At 32.4% G+C, this 15,920-nt stretch overlaps 2 protein-coding genes and 1 long non-coding RNA gene across 3 annotated transcripts; all 3 read right to left on the bottom strand.

Moving 5' to 3' along the window:
- Nucleotides 1-4,763: 4,763 nt before the first annotated feature.
- LOC149495448 (uncharacterized) lies at nucleotides 4,764-7,309 on the bottom strand. Its single transcript, XR_016321185.1, has 2 exons — nucleotides 6,601-7,309; nucleotides 4,764-4,997 (listed from the first exon to the last, which is right to left on the bottom strand). It is a non-coding gene; the product is annotated as an uncharacterized LOC149495448 (long non-coding RNA).
- Nucleotides 7,310-9,975: 2,666 nt separating this feature from the next.
- Nucleotides 9,976-12,083, bottom strand: LOC105650759 (uncharacterized). Its single transcript, XM_012237707.4, has 2 exons — nucleotides 11,924-12,083; nucleotides 9,976-11,573 (listed from the first exon to the last, which is right to left on the bottom strand). The coding sequence occupies exon 2, from the start codon at nucleotides 11,427-11,429 to the stop codon at nucleotides 10,356-10,358; it is 1,074 nt and encodes a 357-aa protein (XP_012093097.1). The 5' UTR covers nucleotides 11,430-11,573; nucleotides 11,924-12,083; the 3' UTR covers nucleotides 9,976-10,355.
- A 624-nt stretch (nucleotides 12,084-12,707) lies between these two features.
- On the bottom strand, nucleotides 12,708-15,572 carry PUT5 (Amino acid permease family protein). The gene is made up of 2 exons (XM_012237708.4): nucleotides 14,213-15,572; nucleotides 12,708-13,404 (listed from the first exon to the last, which is right to left on the bottom strand). The coding sequence occupies exons 1-2, from the start codon at nucleotides 15,190-15,192 to the stop codon at nucleotides 12,867-12,869; spliced, it is 1,518 nt and encodes a 505-aa protein (XP_012093098.1). The 5' UTR covers nucleotides 15,193-15,572; the 3' UTR covers nucleotides 12,708-12,866.
- Nucleotides 15,573-15,920: the final 348 nt, after the last annotated feature.

Here is a 15,920-nt window from a genome sequence, read left to right as displayed (position 1 = left end):
CACTTATTTAATTTATGAACCGTGAATAATATTTTGTATTTTTGAATATGCTCCTGCAATAGCATTTTTCAAAAAAAAAAATGTTTTAATATATCGATTGAGAATTTTAAATTAGTTTTAGTCTTTTTGTTATTGATCTTAATTCACATAGATTTGTTTCCATTCCTTGAGGTGAATGAAATGGTATATGATCATATTGAGCATAAACAAAAACAATAACATATTTATGATCGTGATATATAAGATGTCATGAAATGAAACCCATTCAATTAGATTCATTTCATTTCCTGAATTGAATGCAGTAACATATAATATTGGGTATGAATGTGAATAATAACAATAATATTCTTATCATGGAGAATATTAATAAGATCGTTATTGAATTACTAATCTTTGTAATTGTGGTAACCAAAAGTAATCAAAATAAATCTTATCACTAGAAGTGGCAAAAAATAATATAATATGTTGATTATGTACTTATTGTACATCAAAACATATGAAAGCAAATTTTGGCCTTTTGGTATTAAAAGTATCATCAAAAGCTCTTGAAGAGCAAATATTATTATTTGGATAAGTGAAATGAATATTCATATAGAAATAATAATTGTATGAATATAGTTGTAAACTAGAAGTTTACAAATTCAAAATATTTTTATTGTTTGATAACGATCAGTTGTGCTATTTTGAATCAATATTGATGCGAAAAGAAATTAAATCTTTATATGGATAATTATTAGAGAATCAGAAGTTTCTTCGAATCTAATAAATTTTAATGGTTGTGTTCTCAAAATAATTTTTATGAAAACAAAGTTCTCTATTTATGCATAGGGCTATTGTTATTGTATACAATAGTAATTATTCGCATTAAGCCAACAAGTTATTATAAATTCTTTCTCTTTTTGAATATGGATCCTCAAAGCAAGTTATAGATATGTCAGGTATGAAGTTTCATTTTCATATCTAGAATTTTAAATAAAGAGAATTGACTATCGCTAAATTTGTTGATTGTTATGGATCCCAACATTAGGGGAGAGAATAAGCAACTGAAAATGCTAAGTTCTTGATTGTTATGGACCCCTACATTGAGAGGGGGGGGGGGGGGAGGGGAATAAGCAGCTGAAATGCTAATTACTTAAAAAATAATTATTACTATCAAATTTTGATCCTCTCACAAGGTTGTATGAACTAGAAGTTCAAAAGATAGTTATTTTGCAAACTATTGTAAATCAGTTGCTAAACTCCTACTATAATCGAAGTCCCTGAAGGATAAAATTGTATATGTTAATAAATCTATTGCACAACTGAAGCGTAGTAGATTGATCAATTCCAAGGACAAAAATCATTGAAAATGAAAATGAGTAAATATGTTATATTCTATAGAAGAGATCTTAGACATGATTGATAAATAATTTTCAGACTAAATTTAGGTGCCTGAAACTAATGATTTTGATGAAAATAATGAGATCTCAATAAGTTATGTCATGTCAAAGAAAAGATGGAATCAATATAAAATAAATATCGACTGTATTTTTACATATGCTATAACATTTAATATTGTGAATAATTATGAGGATCTTGAATATAACTCTTATCGGGCATATAGACATTAAATGATTGTCTATTTTATATGGTTCATTTGATATAGATATCTATATGAAAATTCCTAAAAGATTTAAGTTGCTTGAAGCACAAACTTCAAATTCTTGAAAAATTATATAGAGCTTTATATGTACTTGATAATAATAGTCCTTGAAGGATTAAAACATGCTTGAAGCATGCAAATTGAAACCCCTAAAATACATTAAAATAAATTATAAAGATTTATATATGGATTAAGAAAATATTTGCAAAGGTGGTATAATCGTCTTAAAGATATGGCTGAGTAAATATCATGTGATCTATGGTGGAAAATAAACAGATGATGTGATTCATCATGTTTCCATTCTTCTTGGATGAAGTATATGAAAATCTTGAAGGATTTAAAATGCATGAAGCATATAAGTTAAATTCCAGAGAATTATTTTCAATCAAATTACAAAAATCTTTGTATGAGTTAAAGCAATCTGGACGCATGTAGTAATAATTATTACTATCAAATTTTGATCCTCTCACAAGGTTGTATGAATTAGAAGTTCAAAAGATAGTTATTTTGCAAACTATTGTAAATCAGTTGCTAAACTCCTACTATAATCGAAGTCCCTGAAGGATAAAATTGTATATGTTAATAAATCTATTGCACAACTGAAGCGTAGTAGATTGATCAATTCCAAGGACAAAAATCATTGAAAATGAAAATGAGTAAATATGTTATATTCTATAGAAGAGATCTTAGACATGATTGATAAATAATTTTCAGACTAAATTTAGGTGCCTGAAACTAATGATTTTGATGAAAATAATGAGATCTCAATAAGTTATGTCATGTCAAAGAAAAGATGGAATCAATATAAAATAAATATCGACTGTATTTTTACATATGCTATAACATTTAATATTGTGAATAATTATGAGGATCTTGAATATAACTCTTATCGGGCATATAGACATTAAATGATTGTCTATTTTATATGGTTCATTTGATATAGATATCTATATGAAAATTCCTAAAAGATTTAAGTTGCTTGAAGCACAAACTTCAAATTCTTGAAAAATTATATAGAGCTTTATATGTACTTGATAATAATAGTCCTTGAAGGATTAAAACATGCTTGAAGCATGCAAATTGAAACCCCTAAAATACATTAAAATAAATTATAAAGATTTATATATGGATTAAGAAAATATTTGCAAAGGTGGTATAATCGTCTTAAAGATATGGCTGAGTAAATATCATGTGATCTATGGTGGAAAATAAACAGATGATGTGATTCATCATGTTTCCATTCTTCTTGGATGAAGTATATGAAAATCTTGAAGGATTTAAAATGCATGAAGCATATAAGTTAAATTCCAGAGAATTATTTTCAATCAAATTACAAAAATCTTTGTATGAGTTAAAGCAATCTGGACGCATGTAGTAATAATTATTACTATCAAATTTTGATCCTCTCACAAGGTTGTATGAACTAGAAGTTCAAAAGATAGTTATTTTGCAAACTATTGTAAATCAGTTGCTAAACTCCTACTATAATCGAAGTCCCTGAAGGATAAAATTGTATATGTTAATAAATCTATTGCACAACTGAAGCGTAGTAGATTGATCAATTCCAAGGACAAAAATCATTGAAAATGAAAATGAGTAAATATGTTATATTCTATAGAAGAGATCTTAGACATGATTGATAAATAATTTTCAGACTAAATTTAGGTGCCTGAAACTAATGATTTTGATGAAAATAATGAGATCTCAATAAGTTATGTCATGTCAAAGAAAAGATGGAATCAATATAAAATAAATATCGACTGTATTTTTACATATGCTATAACATTTAATATTGTGAATAATTATGAGGATCTTGAATATAACTCTTATCGGGCATATAGACATTAAATGATTGTCTATTTTATATGGTTCATTTGATATAGATATCTATATGAAAATTCCTAAAAGATTTAAGTTGCTTGAAGCACAAACTTCAAATTCTTGAAAAATTATATAGAGCTTTATATGTACTTGATAATAATAGTCCTTGAAGGATTAAAACATGCTTGAAGCATGCAAATTGAAACCCCTAAAATACATTAAAATAAATTATAAAGATTTATATATGGATTAAGAAAATATTTGCAAAGGTGGTATAATCGTCTTAAAGATATGGCTGAGTAAATATCATGTGATCTATGGTGGAAAATAAACAGATGATGTGATTCATCATGTTTCCATTCTTCTTGGATGAAGTATATGAAAATCTTGAAGGATTTAAAATGCATGAAGCATATAAGTTAAATTCCAGAGAATTATTTTCAATCAAATTACAAAAATCTTTGTATGAGTTAAAGCAATCTGGACGCATGTAGTACAATTGTCTCAGTACATATCTGATAAAGGATTATATAAATGATCCAATATGTCCATGTGTTTCTATAAAAAAGTCAGCATCTGAATTTACTATTATTGCTGTGTATATAGATGATACAAATCTCATTGGACTCTAGTGGAGCCCCAAAATACAGTGAAGTATTTAAAGAAGCGATTTGAGATGAAAGAATTTGAAAATATAAAATTTCTCTGATCTTGAAGACCGAGTATTTTATATATGGAATTTTTGTCCATGAATTAGTATATATAATTCAAGGGATTGAAATTATTTTATATGGATAGAACTCATCCATTAATGACAATGATGGTTGTGAAGTTATCTAATGAGATAAAGAACTAATTTTGATCTTCAAAAATGAAAAAACTCTTTAATCCCAAAGTACTATATCTTTTTGCAATAATGAAAATACTATATCTTGAAGTACTATAGTGTCATATTGAGTATATATCTAAAAGATCATTATAATCATAATGATTGATATATGATTTACATTTATTTATTTATGAAAGACGTCACAATTTATGAAGCAAGTAATCAAAGTGTCTAATTGAAATTGAAATTTGATATGTATAAAATACATATAGTTTGCTTGCATAGAAAACAAGCTCCATATTTGTCACGACCCGATTCTATGGGCCGCACCGACATTAGGGCTCAGGTAAGCATAAAGCCCCGAAGCCCATAATAAGCCTAAACTACTAAAATTCAACCATTTTCAAAATAAATTCCAAACGACTATCCCATAATACCATGCACAGTAGGCTCCGAATTTAACATCTTAAATAATTCATGGATCGGACTCAATTTATAATACATTAAATTATAATATGAGCTCATAAAATTATTATACAACTAAAGGTACATAAGTTCTATAACTGCGGAGTTTACTAACAGATAAATACCAATGAATTTTTATACATTTATCCATTTAATGAATTAATACTAAAATTAGAGAATTCCTTTCTAGCTCTACAGTGAAGGAAGCAGGGCTTTACTGGGTCAAGGAAAATCTACTTCCTGCAAAGGTTAATCAAGGAGATGTGAGTTTAATAATAAATAATAATTATTACACGCCACATGCATTCACACAAATATGTAAATACAACAATCTAGTCATCCGACTAGTTATATGCTCACGCAGTCAATCACACAAATGACATAACAACAACACTCACAATTATTAACATCTTTACATAATCACATCACATGAAAATTGGTCTGTGGCGTCACCGAAACCCATGAAAGCCATCCTCCCACATGGCCCATCCTCTCATGACGCGCCAGGGAGCCGATCCCTCATACCTGGCCGACCGGTCTAATCCTCACTTGACCAGCTCTCTCATTGTTTTTCCATTGTCTCTTTTCTTTTCCATACCAACAGGAGGCCACCCTGTCATTTTCCATATCATCTATATCATAATATCAGGTGCACACAGGGGCGCCAATCTCCCCGTATCTGGCCGACGGTCAAATCCCATATTTTCATAATTTCCAGGACTGTCCTAACAAACCCATGGTGACCCATTTCATTCCAGTTCCACCCAAACAAAGCATAACTATGACACAATACAAACAATCAAATATTGTAATTAAATGCAAGCATATCAAGTAATTTAATATCATAATGCAAGTATATCGAACAATCAAATATCATATGCAGGTGCGCAATTAGACATTCATATTCAATTACAATTAAATAAAGGAGTAATAATTAACAATATATTACCATAATTGATTCTTGGAGAATAAATAAATAATTAAACAAATAAATAAACAAACAAATAAATAAATAATAAATAAAGAACTTTATTCTAAATATATTAAGTTAAAGAATTAATCTAAATAAACCTATTAATTTAATTATTAATTATGTCTAGCCTAGATTCTAGCAAAATTCCAGTAGTATCTCCCCTAAAATTTGACTAAACCACAATTCTCAAAACCCATCCATTGGGCGATCCACATCAACTCATCCCATCCGCCATAACCATATTCATCCATCACACACACACATATATACACTTAATAATTCCAAACCAATTAATTAACAATTTATATTAACCTCCAAGCATGTTCCAATGATATTATTAATTGTTCTATAACTAATCACCAAATACCTAAACAATTTATAAATATAACTTGTTTCGCCAATTTAAATACAGGTACTCTCATTTGATAGTTTTTAGACCTCTAATTATTAAGAAACTTCTTCATTTTTGCTTAAAAATTCTATACTTGCCACGAGGAACCAATACTAATTTAAATTACAATCTAATGTATACACCTAGTAAATAATTCAACTCGCCCTTAAATATATAACAATTCCAATGATTAGTTTATCTAAATGTTCTCAATTATTCGAAATAGTTATTGTTCGTCAAAAAAAAAAAGGTTCTTCTCAACCTAGCTCGTATATAATGTAAACATTAATTCATTCCAATTCATATAGTTCATAATCATTTTCAGATTTGAATCAGAATTGCCTACTTCATTTCGGGTTAATCAATTACGCTCAATTTACGGACTCTCCAAACATATAAACCCAAGAATTAAACTTAATTCACAAATAATTAATCAATCCGGGCAAATTTCAAATTGTAAACATAAAATAAGCACCGACCTATATTCGCAAAATCCGACTAGACTGCTGCGTTTGCTGCATCAAGGAGACCGTTCTGCCTCTTGGAGCCTTGCCGGCCCGTCACCGGTACGCCGCCGTGTACGGTGGCCGGAAAAATCGTGGTGGCTTGAAACTGAGCGCTCTTCACACCATCTGACTCGGTTTGCTGTTAGCCCGTTTCTCGCGTTAGTTGCGCGAGATTGGTCCTCCATCTGGCCGGAACAGGCTCGGTTGTTGCTGCGCCGACCGGAACAAACAGAGGGAGGAGGAGAGGAGTTACGCCATCGCGGAAGTGGTGGAGCCGCCGACTGCGCCGGCATCGACGGAAAACCAGTGGAGGCGCTGATGTGCCATTCGCCAACGAAGGACCGAGGCTCGCCTCGCTGCTGCGTTCTCCAGAAGCGAGAATTGAAAGAGAAGAGGCACTGCAGGACGATGGTGGCGCGATGGAGGAGGTTCGGTCAGCTCAGGTGGCCAGAAACGAAAGAGGAAAGAGAGGCACGGCGCTGGTGGTGGTGGCGCGCGCTCTGGCGCTCGCGAAGAAGAAGACAAGAAGAGGAGAAGAGAAAAAAAGAAAGGTTCTTTTGGGCCATTCCGATTCGATTCAAATCGGTTTGGCTCAATTCAATGATTTGGTCCGATTTTACTTTCTTTTCAAAAAATGAAAACTTATTTATTGGTTCAATTTATAATAATAAAAAAATATTTTTCTGTTATTTTCATTGTTTAGGTCTTACGATTATATTTTTAAATGAAAAATTTCAAAAAAGATTTTTCAAGTCGTTTCAATAATATCTAGGAGATAATATTAAAATATCTTATATTCTTTAAGAAACGGTAAACTAAAGAAAGAAAAGTAACTGTATCTTCATAAGAGGGATAAATAAATTTTTTAAACACAAAAAATACTATACTCTTTTTTCTTCGTTAAGATTTCTTTTCCAATAAATTTTTTTCTAGTAAAATTTTAAGAAGGTATAATCTCTATATAATACACATCGAATGGGGAGTATTATAAAACTATATAATGTAATGAATGATAAATTTATTAAATAAATTATTTATTTTTCTAAAAATTATATCTTTTATAATAAAATATTAAAAATATGATATAAAATTATATTGTTTGAGGTTACGAATTTTTGGAATATGTAAGTGAGATTTTAATACAATAAATAAATCTTATTCGTTTTCAAAAAAAAAAAAAAAAAAAAATCTTATTCCTGCTCTATATATTGAACAAAATCTCTCTCTATAGAACAAGTAGAGGCAAAAATGCCTTTCTTCAATTTTTTTTTCTCTTATCACCTTACATATTTCATTCCTCTTCCTAAAGTGCACCACATCCTATGTGGCAACCCACTCATGCTCAAAACAAAATGATATAGCATATATTTTGTTTCCATTATTCGATGTGGGAGATTTCTCTCCTGGATGCTTGTTGACTCCTTTCTCACATCATAAAATCCTAATCTGGAGTATTAACTGTTTACTCCAAATATCTATATGATACTCCTCCTTGGTTACTCATCTTAGTTTTATTGCCGTTCCTCTCTCTCTCTCTCTCTCTCTCTCTCTTTAGATTTTACACAAAAATAACATACAAATTGTGACTTGTGTATATAACATTAACTTGTGTGTTGTATAAATTGTACAAGGACAAACCTTTCCTTAAGGTTTATATTGCACTTTTCTTAAATCAACTTCTTGTTGAAGCCATCTAACTGCTCACATTTGACATGGTCCATACAAGATTAATCTTTCAACTGCTATTGCTTGGCCGTCTTTCTCACGCAGCAAATCAGCCTCGGTTGAGAATAAGCTCTGCTCTAAATCGCGCAAGGCATCCACAGGTAACGTTGACATCCAAATTGATAGCATACATCTTCCGAGTCTGAGTCGCTGGAATTGGTTCATCAACACCTTCAACAATAGAAAGAGAAAGCTAAAGGATTCTCTAATACTATCATTGTTAAAGCCAATATGAAAGACTTGCTTTGAACCAAGATATCTGCGGAAACAAATGAAACTCCAATGATCAGTTTAGTATAGCAAACTTATAAATCCATACATTTAAATATATGAATGCAAACATAACAAAATATCATTTCCAGAATTTGGAGGCTTAAAGTTCAATCAACCATTTATAGTGTACCTATCAGGTCACCCACAGGTTTATGGATTCTCAACTTCTTGGTTACACAGCTTGATCTTGTGCCAGATCCAAAATGATTTATCTTCAAATGATCAAATTGAAAAACAACTGGTTGCCTCTTTTTTACCATTCAATTACTAAATAATACTGATTGTGAGACCTAATTCTAATATTGTATTGGATATATTTAAACCAATCAATTCATTTGCATTAAGCGATTATCCATTCTATCAAATTTTGGAGCAACACAAAAACTGCTTACCCAAATCCTCCAGATAGAAAATTTCCTAACAATGACAGCACTAATTTGAAATAATCAGCATTCATGCAATACCTTAATGTTGACAATTATGAATAACTTTACGGCTTGTTTGGTTCACCTTAGAATTGGAATGGGAATGGAAATGGATGTATAACTTCAAACATCCTATTCCAAATTCACTTTTTAAATAACTAATAAGTTATTCAAACATAAGAATTCCTTAAAAAATTGGATTCTTTGGTGAATCAAACAGAAAAATGGAATTCTATTCCAAGAATTGTATTCCATTCCCAATATCGAGTGAACCAAACATGGCATTGAGCTGAAAAAAACATAGTTAAAAACTATAAAGTAAAATTCCAAGTTAGAAAAGTAACCTCACCGGAGAAAGAATATGGTGAGGCTGCAATCACCATCAGGTTTGCCCTTGCATTACCAAGCATAAGTGAAGCCCGTCCTTTGTCAAGCAGATGCCTCCTGAAGGTCTCAATTCTATCATCCTCACTTAAAAAGAAAGAATACGTAACAAAACAATACCATCTTAGGCATTTATTATTTTTGAAGGATGGTCTAGTTTTCTGCTAGTGATAATTAAAATGACCATGGAAAACCACGATATCTGGTCACCTGATAATTCTAGTGTAGAGAGATAAATACATCATATACTTTTGAATCCCTGACAATTCGATGCAAAAGTAATTTGGTTGAGGTTGTGACAGGTTTTCTTTAATCAAGCAATCCTCTGAGCAGATAAGTTAAGCCCTCCCTGGAATTATTCTCAGGATAACACATATTGATTCTTCATAACTTCAGTTGCAAGTTCTTCAAACTAGGATGAAAACATAAACGTTATGGAGAATAAACAGCATATCACAATTATGGAGGATTAAAAAAAATGATACCAGATCAAGTTATAAGTATGATAAAGCAACAATTAACAGGATAAAAAAAAACGTCATTCCAAAATCGATGTTGCTTTATTGCATTGATAAATCAGTACATTAGAGGCATGGGAAGAAAAGGAAAATCTTCTTAATTGAAGAATGGCGTGAATTTCTTAAAATAGTGAGCTCTAACCTGTATCTAATTTTACATTTTACTGTATAAACATGTATCCTTTCAATAATCATCATTTATGGCATTTGAAGGCAACCTTGCATCTGATCTAAAATTTCCACAGTTTCTACAACTTATTCCCTTTGGCTTGACTATAATGCTTTGTAACAAGTGGAGAGCAAAACTGGAGTAAACCATTAGTTCAAAAAACTGATCATCAGATAGCCTGGTATCCCATTGCAGCAACTGTGGAATTCCTACCAATTGATACGAAGATATTTATCACTCTTCAGAAGCACGCAGTGAAATTTTCTCAAGTAATATAATCCAATCTTCTCCAAGTATTTGGGGATTCACCTCCATTGCAACATGAAAATCCAACATGGATGCATACACAGATTCTGTCCGTCTCTGCATGTATCTCCCAGGTAACCTCCCATCCAAGCCAGGTAATAACTGGCCATTAACCATTTTCAAGTGACCATTTCCACACCTTGAGCTAGCTAAGCCCATACACGGCTCAATCAACCTCTTCAAATACGTGTCCAACCCATTGTTCAACAAATTAACACAATCCATTGAAACATTAATCCCTTCCATCCCCAACTTCTGCTCCAAGCGGCTTCTTAATGATCTTGTATCAGGCAGCTCACCGCTGTTCACACAGGTCTCCTGATGGTGGCTACCACAGACAGTAAAACTTGAAAGAGCTTTACGAGCTCCACCTAAATTCATGGAAACACCAAGAGGAGCAGTAACTGGGCTTCTACTTTGAACACCTGGGCTCCCCGCCACCTGCTCAACCTCTTCCCCCTCTTCAACAGAAGCAACTTCAGCTGGAGGTCTGCTGCCAAGTGAATGCAATTCCGTAGCACTTTGCTGTTCTTGTGCCCTTGAACTCAATTCCTCACAAACCAAACTTTGGGGCTTCCCAAGTGGTCCCAAAGGACTTGGGCGGTCCCTAAACTTGCGATATCGATTAACGGGAGACCTTCCCTTCCTAGGAGAAGGAGGAAAGGCATCCCCATAAAGTGACTGAAGACAATTTTTATGATACCCATTTGCAGTTTTAACATTAAGACTACTTGCTTGTCTTTTAATTGCTTTCTGCGGGGGAACTTTAGAAAGGCAAGCATTCTTGACAATTGATCTAATAAGGTGGTTGTGAAGAGGGATATTCTCCCTACCAATAATCCTAACACAAAACTTATCAAATTCAGACTTGGTAATCTTAAAACTAAACAATCTTGTCAGTTGATCAAAGTACTTTTCTGCTCTTTCATGCCCAATCTTTTTAACTATCAAAGCTTTGAGTTCTAAAGTGTTGATTCGAGTATAACTTTGATTAGGCGACATAGTTTTATACCTCCCAAAAGTTACTTAAATTTGCCAAATCTGAATCCTCGTCAAAATTTGAACTTTCAAGCAAAACCCAGATCATATAAACACTCCTCCTAATTCCAAAACCTGAAACCCTGGTTCCCAAAGCACTGTTCCCATCTGCACAGAAATAAGTAAACATATCAAGATTTACAAAAGCACATATTTCTCTAATGCCATTGCAAAATTAACGAATACAATATTACAAATTTAGCTCAAAACCATTACTTGCAACAAATACGAGTATAATCACATAATAAAATACTAAATGGAACAGGAAAAGAAAAAAAATTAAAAATAAATATAAAACCCGTAAAAAATGCATCAACAGAAGTAACAGAAACTGAAATCGATATACTTAAGAAGATTGAAACAACACTTAAGAAAATAATTAAAACCCAATTGAGATATCGATGAAAATCGAAAACCCAAAAATTGAATTAAGAATTGGAGCAAAATGAGACACGTACCAAAGTGGGAATAGGGTTTCTTGTTGTGTGCAAATTTCTGCTACCATGAACAGGTTTTTTCTGGTGATCGATGCTTTGTCTGGTTTGTTTGCTTGGTTTTGGTTTGTATTATTCAGGTGTGTAGAGGAACAGACACCAAAATGTAAGGGCTCATGGGCTTTTTGGGTTGCTTTTTTTTTTTTTTTTTTTTTTTTTTTTGTCTTCTAGTACACAACAACATACATGTACTTTTAAGGCCCTGTTTCTTTTGTGTCTCATTGACGGTTTTTGTTTGTTTTTCGCATAACAAATGAGTGGAAAAAAAAAAAAAAAACCTACTCTTAAGTTGTTGGCTCATAACACTTTTTTTGTCCAATAATTTCCAAATTAGATATTTTCACCGTTATTATCTCAAAAAAAAAAAGAAAAAAAAAATCAGCGTTATTATCCGCATAAATTTTCAAATTTTAAGTCTTCGTTCATTGATAATGAAAATTAATATACGGCAATTAATGTATTTTTAACATAATTTTTACACTAAAAATGCCTATATTATATTGTATTCAATGACGACTCACTAAATGAAATTTGACTATTTTATAATATACTGATAATCTTACTAATGAAATGTATTTTAAATTTTACAATTTTAAGAAATGAAATGTTGTTAACCTTCGATTTTAGGAATCCAAATATTAATAAAAGAATTTTGAACTACTTTTCAGAATCAAATGTGTTAAAAGTTCTACAGGTTTGATGGGGCTCACCATCTCAGCAATCTTAAGGTCTGATAGACATGAACATCTTTAAAGGTATGAACTTTCACTTTATTATGAACATCATTGAATGATGCTACATATATGATTAAATAAAGATAACATCTACACATTTCTAATGCCATTCTGTAAATCTTGAAATACAATTTGTGAGTACTAACTTTTTCGAAGATCACAGTCACTATGTCTTATTCTAACTTTCCCTCCACCAGAATTTCATAACCTTCTTGGTCTGTTCCTGTAGTGGATAAATCTGAAAGAAGCATAACTTCAGCCTCATGTGCATCTTCTTGATTCATTTGTGGCATAACTGAGTTGTCTGGCGCGCTAGTAGTAGAAGGCCCTGCAGGCTGTTCTTTAACAAATTTGGTCCATTTCTTGTTCTTCGCATGAACCAAAGTTGGGTATAAAATGAACCCAACAACAACAGCAGCACCACTTACTAAGAATGTCCTAAGAGAAGCCAAGCACATAACAAGAAGAAGCAATATTGCAGGAGGTATGCAAAGCATTGTTGCACCACATGTTTCCAATGGGACTTTATAAGGTCTATGAAGTTCAGGTTTTGTAATTCTCAGTTTTATAAAAGCTGCAAACTCAAGAAGCATTCCGATGGCATATAAGAAGTTTATAAATTCCAGGATTTCTTGGAAACTCATCCACGACAATAAGATTACTCCAGTGGCAGAAAACAGTATGCTAATCGTGGGTGTCCCATATTTTGACCTGCAAAAATGAATTAAAGGAAATGTAATTGTTTCTCCTTTCAAATAAATTTTACTCTAGTTTTTGGACTTGAGAATCACAAAAACACAAGAAGAAAGTACTGTGTTTGATTTCTGTTTTGTCAGAGCTTTTTTTGGTATAAATGAATTTTATAAAATTTCATGGAATTCATTTGTAAATCCGTACATTTTATATTTGGTTCAAGTGAAAATCATTTGAAAATTTATTTCATTAAGTCTATGAAACTGCTTCTGCTTGAACCAAATGTTATCATATTGGATAGAATCAGTAAATTAATTTAAATTAGTGAGACTGAAAGTTTGACTTCATTATTACAAAAGAATTTTATACTTGATTGTTAGGAATTTAGGATACTGAGCAGGAGAATTCTTTAATAAATTCATTTGCAAAGGAATGGATGTCTCATTTATATTTGATCCACACACTATGCAAGTTCAGTTTGGTTAACTTGCGTCTCTTGCTTTTGCTACAATAGCAAAAGGGAAATTAACCAAATGAAGCCTAAGTTTTCAGTTTAAGCTAGTAATCTTTCAAGCTCAATTTGTTCATAAAACCAAACTTAAAGAACACTAATGGTATGCTTATTGGCCATATGACAACACATGCAATTAAAATATTGAAAAATGTAACTTAGGATCTTAAACACCATAATGACCATTTCCTCAAGTAAACATGTCATGTGCGCCTAATTTGCTTGAATTGCTTTAAACTGCATCGATCTTCGATCAAGAATTAAAACAACAATTAGTAGAAGCGAGGAAAGAACCAAAAGCAGGAAAAGACTGACCTTGAAGCAAAAATAGCAGGGAGCATTCCCATTTCACTCATGCCAAGAAGCTGAAAGGCATCACCACTCATCTCTGCTTCAAACAATCCCAAATTAGACATAGCAGAAGCTGCTTGGATCCACCATTTAAGCCAAGCCCCTCCAATCAACATTCCAACTTCTGCAAAGTATCCATCAGTCCACTCACTTGATGGGGTCTTCAGTGCCCCAGTGCCCGCAAGGAGTGGAATCAAATACGAGGAGACCACCAACAATACAGCCCCAAAGAGCGCCTTTGGGAATGTCTTACTAGGATTTTCAACCTCCCCTGCAAGAGTACTTGCTTTGTCCCAATAATTCAAATTCCAAAACAAGCTATTGAAGTATCCCCTCCATTCTACTTTCTTAAAATCCACAGCTAACCATTGTTTAGGCTTAATTCGAGGAATCGAAATGATACCGATTACAAGAAATGGGCATAGAGAAAAAACAGCAAGCAAAACAGCTGAAAATCCAACAATGTGTAGTCCTCTATAGTTCAAATATGTCAAACCAACTGTAATTCCTAATAGAGCTGGAATTCTTGCAATTAATTGGTTAAAAATGGGAAACGAATGTTTCAAGTAATCAAGAAACAACACGGGGTAAAGGGCATTATCCATTACTCCACTAAACCATTTCCAAAACCCTTCTTGGAAACCCCAAAAGGGACCAAAAGCTGAAGATATCCAAATAACATACCCACCATTTTCAGGGAAACTTGTGGCTAGCTCTGCTGTTATTAGAGCTTCTGGAATACTCCAAATTAAAGGGAATATCAAGAAACCGAGCAAAGACAACAAAGGTCCACCTCCAGCTTTCACTGAATCCTCTACGCCAAAAGGACCCCCAGATACATCATAGAATATTAAGGCAATAAGAGGCAAAAGGGTAAGTTTTCGACTTGTTTTAGTTGTATTTTTTACATCTGCAGGTATTCCCTCTTCACCCATCCACAACATGACATGAAAGAGAGAAAGATTCGATCTTTTAACCCCACAAAGCACTTCAAAATTTAAACAGGGAACTGGGCTTTGCCTAAATCAGCTCTCTGTGATTATCAAGTAAGTTTTTGCATATCAATCATCAACAGCTTAGGAACTAGTTTGAAGAAATTACCTGTTTATTTTAGGAGGCTTACAGAAGGTATAAGACTCTGCTTGTAATCATAAAAGTCGACAAAAGAAAATATAAGACTCTGACGATAGAAGATGATCTGGTGGTTAACGGTGGTTCCAGCGTTCTCTTCCTTCCTGCCATGGGAGATTGAACATGGCAGTTGGCAGGAGCGGAATTTTTTGAAGTGCTGAATATTGAACCCCACCTTCTTCTTTGAGAGAGTGTCCATACCTACAGGAATTTTATTAGGACAAGTTGCTATAAAGTCCCTAAGGTTTAAGTAAAAATACTACTTTATCCCTAATATGTAGAGAAATTATTATAAAATCTCCAATATCTTGCCTCTTTAAACTATTTAGAGCCCTTTTGTTTAACTATTCTTGTCAATAAATAACTAACAGCAATTACTTAGTTTAACCGTTCATATCAACGAATAAAGTTATCACTGATAGCTTGTAGTTAGCAGCTAACAGTTGATGAATGTTGGTGTTTAATTACTGTTAAAATATAAAATTATCATTAAGGATATAATTTTTTTATATATTATGATGTATAATGTTATTTTTTATTT

The sequence above is a fragment of the Jatropha curcas genome, chromosome 6 (genome assembly GCF_041381405.1).
Source record: "Jatropha curcas cultivar XTBG-Jc1 chromosome 6, XTBG_Jcur_1.0, whole genome shotgun sequence".
Lineage (NCBI taxonomy): Eukaryota > Viridiplantae > Streptophyta > Magnoliopsida > Malpighiales > Euphorbiaceae > Jatropha > Jatropha curcas.
Note: the sequence above shows the minus strand (reverse complement) of the source record. Positions and strands in the feature narration are given on the sequence as shown.